The 4,388-nt window shown below is 44.6% G+C and overlaps 1 protein-coding gene across 1 annotated transcript in view; it reads left to right on the top strand.

Annotated features, from left to right (window-relative positions):
- Positions 1-729: 729 nt before the first annotated feature.
- The window catches only part of CDC25A (cell division cycle 25A), a 14,752-nt gene continuing 11,093 nt past the window's right edge, over positions 730-4,388 (top strand). Inside the window, 4 exon segments of the mRNA XM_025191866.1 lie at positions 730-896; positions 3,137-3,188; positions 3,791-3,826; positions 3,991-4,027. Of these exon segments, the coding sequence (XP_025047651.1) occupies positions 764-896; positions 3,137-3,188; positions 3,791-3,826; positions 3,991-4,027 (258 nt within the window). The 5' untranslated portion in view covers positions 730-763.

The following is a 4,388-nucleotide window of genomic DNA, read 5'->3' as shown; positions in this document are numbered from 1 at the left end:
GAGTGGCTGGGTTTGGCTGCCGGCCACCGTCCTACTTTCTCACGGGCCTCGGCCCAAAATCAATTCCAGCGATCGTACTCGTTCCAGGGAGCGTTGTCTTCTAGGATTTCGAACCGTGCCAATTTTGACTTAATCTGCACCGTTCTGGTAGGGCCGAGACGGACTGAAGAAAAACTGAGATTCTCTTTTGAAAGTTTCTCGTTCTCGCTTGGGAAAGCGCAGGTGGGGACCCGAGAAGCTCCAAAGCCGGAAAGCAAAGAGCACGCTTTCAGTCGCGACCGTTGCGAGCCCCCATTCGTGGTTGTAGAGCTTGGTGGGTTTTCGCATGAGCAGTGCCTCTGTGGAAATACTCGTGAGAACACGCGGGGGTTTATTTCCTGAGCGGCATGGGGTCAAGGCAAGTCGTGGGGAGTGTGATGGAGCCACTAAGTGAGTGTTCAAGACTGCTGGGTACTGGAGCCGTGACCATGTCATTCATTAAACCAGCGGTTCTCGATGCTTTTTAGACTTGAGGTCCTCCAAATCTAATGGGTGTCCCCACATTAGACTCGAGGCCCTCCTCAAAAAAATACCGGCTCCCTGCTCTCCCTCACTTCGCTCGTGAAATGATACCAGAGCGATTTTTTTTCTGTTGCAAAGAACTCGAAAAGCTCGCAACAGGCGACATGTTTTCTGATGCGCTGGATCCCTACTTGAAGCTTGGGTTTATCTTGTAAATTGCACGTGGTTTATTTGTTGTCTCTCCTTTTTTTTTTTTTTTTAAATGAAACCTTTCAATAAAATAACTCATTTATTTTGGGATCTTTGTAGCCAATTTGAGAACTCTGAGCAGATGCTGGAAATGAAGAACAGTAACAGCCTACAAAGAATGGCCTCGTCAGAATCTACGGACTCAGGTTAGATTGCTTTAATCGCAAATAAAAGCTTGGGAATGAACGAGTGGCATCCTCTTGTTTGCTTGATGTCTGTAATGGGCAAACTTTAAGTTTTAAAAGTCCAGGCTAATGCTGCACGCTCTCGGATAGCTAATCACGTTAGTCTGAAATCAGGCAGAAGATGGTGCAGAGCAGCACGAAACCAACTGATTCAGAGAGGCATGACCCTTTATAGGCACCAACGTACTTTGTCAGGTGCTATGAATGCAGTGCCAGAAAGCAAGGGTTTTATATAGAAGGGAGCAAGGAGAGGAGCTGCTGCTAAGAGAGGTGAGAAGTAGATTGACTGGGTGAATTAAAATGCAGTTAACTGCCTTGCTCATCCTAAATTGATCTAATCGAACCACTTATTACTAAGTCTCTTGGCAGCTGTCTCTTCCCTTTCTTCCCTTCTATATAAAAGCTCTTCTTTCTGTCAGCTGAACAGCTTGCTGTCAGAGATGCCTCAAGCCTTCAGAACTTAGTTAAGCATCAGCTGAGGCTTTAAATCAGGGTTTTGTGGTCAGTGTCTGTGCAGGTGCTAATAAGGGAGGATCATGCGTGTCCATAGCCATCTTCTCCTATACCTCCTGGTGGTGCCACATGCTGGTTGTCCCCCTAACTGCTGAGCTTGCCCTCTGGGGTTAGTTGTATGTTAGTGATGCCATCTTTGCCTAGACTAGCAGGGATGTGGCTGGTGTGCTACATACAAAGCTCCATGCCCTCCCTCCCCAAGTGCAGTTCTGATCTCCTTCTCCTGCCTGACCTGTTGCTCTGCTTTCTGTTCCCTCCCTGATCTATCATATGCCATGCACATGGGCTGCCTGTGCCACTAGTGGCCACCCCTGGTCTAGCACTTGGAAAGTCCTGAGTGGGGGAAAGGTGCTACCTTTGTTGCTTACAATTGCTTAATGCTTTCCTAATTCTAAAGACCTTAGCATCAGGGATTAAAGACCACCTTTTTCCTTAGATGTGTTCCCCCTTTCATGTGCAGCCTGATAAAACTTGCATAAAGACAGCAAAGCGGAGTGAGATAACAGGAGGGTGCAACATGGAGATGTGAAGAGGCAGCTTGCTTCTGTCCACTTGTTTAAAACAATTCTTCCAGAGTCCCTTGAGGATATCCTGTAAGCTCCAGCAAAGCTGCTTCATTGTTCTCCTTTAAATACTTCCTTAAGACTCCTTTCGTTATCATGCCTCCAAAGAGCAGTGATTAGGCAATGGCCCGAACATGCCAGAAGCCTACATTGCTGACCAATTTTTCTTTGTATTTGCTCATCAAGGTGAGGTGGATGGGTGTGGAGTGCCATTGTGCATAATGATGGGTAGACATCACATCACACCCGTACAGACATCTGAAGCTGTTTGGGGCAGGGAACTTTTTTGCTATGTACTAGATGTTTTACAGGCACAACTTTCTGGCTCATGACTACAGTAATAAAATATAGGCTCCTAGAAAGCAGGCTTATAATTGTTGATGGTCTTAAGCATACCAGAAGGAAACTGCATCTGTAACGTTGCAACTTGAATGCACACACGGAACATTTGAGGTGGAGATTAGGAAGAACTTTCTGACTCTAAGGGTGGTTAGTATCTGTATAGCCTGTTCTGGGCTGGGATGGTTTTAGAAGTGCTTCTCCTCTGAGCAGAGGGTTGGACTACATGAGGGCCCTTCCAGCCTTACTCTTCTGTGATCTAACTCTGAGGTGCTAGCTCGCTTTCTCGATACTGATTCTTCTTACAAAGAGCTCGGTAGATAACGAGATGCATACTCTTAATTTAGTTGGGATGAAGTGGAAGTAAAACTTTATATTTAAGACTCAATTCCTTAGCAAAGTTGCTTCCTGTTAGTTTGTGTGCATGTGTATGTAAAAATAAGCAAAAATATAATTAATAACACAGTTTTAAGGCAAGAAGCTTCTTCATACAAGGCAGTACCACAGGATGCTTCTTGTAACCAATATTTACAGCCAAAAGCATTAATGGAAGGGAGGACATGTGTGGGGGACTTTCCTCGCCCTACAGCCCTTTCAGTATAGGATCAGTCACAAACCAAGCCTCTGATTTTTCTCTGTAACAAGAAGTTTCTCAGCAGGCTAAGTCTGTAACCTTTTGAGGAGATGACAAGTTCCAAGACTTGTGGATAGGCATGCCTGGCTCTTCATCTCTTTCAAAGTATCATGATCCTTCTCATTGGTAAAAACCTGTTTTGTCTTCTGCAGGTTTCTGTCTGGATTCACCTGGTCCCCTTAACTCAAATGACATCGAGGAAACGTATGTTAAATTAAACATGCTCATGGAGACCTTGAAGGGAAGCTTTCATAGCAAGTGCATGTACAGTGGTGTGCCCTTGCACATTGCAGCTTGAGATTTTAGATTCTGTGCTGTTTGTGGCACAGACTTCATACTTTGCTGGGTAATGTCTCCCACTCGGACAAATTTTGTTTGAGCAGCTGCTTGATTTGAGTTCACCCTCTACAGTCAGCTTGGCCCTTGCCTCGTAGGAATGGGCAGTGCGGGTGGGCCTCTGTCCTGTTAAGCCAAGCTCCTTCCTTAGTCGGAGCATTCAAAATTAGGAAGCATTAATGAGCCCCTTTGGGGAAACTAAGGGGGAGCTAAATGAATTTAGGCATTGATGTACCTTTTAAGAATCTTGTCCCAAGCTGCTACAACACAGCATGGTGTATGCTGTGTTTAAGGTGCAGAGGATTATAATTTGGGGATGGGTAGTAGCCTGATCTGGCTTGAAGTACTTGAATTGCTTTAAACAGCCTGGATTGGTTTATGAATTGGTAGTCAACTAGCATAATGTCTTTTGACTGCCTCGCAGCTAATGCCATCTGACTTTCTCTTCCACTCTCTTTTTCCTCCCCCAGCTTTGAGAAAACACTTCTAGAGTCTGGCAGGTTTAAGTGAGTTTAACTTTTACCTTTCTGTCTTAATTTTTAGTGTTTTGTTTTTTTTTTAACTTGTGCCATTTTAGTTAAGTTTTGCTGTGGAAAATCTGAGGTTTATTGCCATTTGTTCATCTTTCTTCAGATTAAAGTTGACATTTGACTTTCTATTCTTATTGCAGCCTTCGAATGCCTGTCAGAAGAATACGCTCCCTCCCGGTAAGTTGGCATGGCAAAGGGTTTTCAGTGTTGAGAATTTCTGCTCCTTCCTGCTTATCTTTAATCTGTAGGTATCAAGCCAGTCTTGAGAGCCCGAGAATGATGCTACTTCCTTTAAAATTAAGCCTCTGTAAATAGAAACGACACGTTGGGTTATAAGCTTGAAATGCTGTTTGAGTTCTGCAACACAATCTGTCGCTGGCTTCATATAGATGCAGTTACCAAGTTGAAGCAGTGGGTGTGGGAAACTTGTAGTCCTCGTGGGCTGTACTTCCAAGCAGACTGGCCAAGAACAACAGCTGTGTCCACAAATGGGTGCCAGTTGGACATTCTTGTTAGTCCTTTGGTTGCATGAAATCTG

This window comes from Alligator sinensis, unplaced genomic scaffold (assembly GCF_000455745.1).
Source record: "Alligator sinensis unplaced genomic scaffold, ASM45574v1 scaffold1296_1, whole genome shotgun sequence".
Classification (NCBI taxonomy): Eukaryota; Metazoa; Chordata; order Crocodylia; family Alligatoridae; genus Alligator; species Alligator sinensis.
This window is presented reverse-complemented; position numbering and strand designations above follow the sequence as displayed.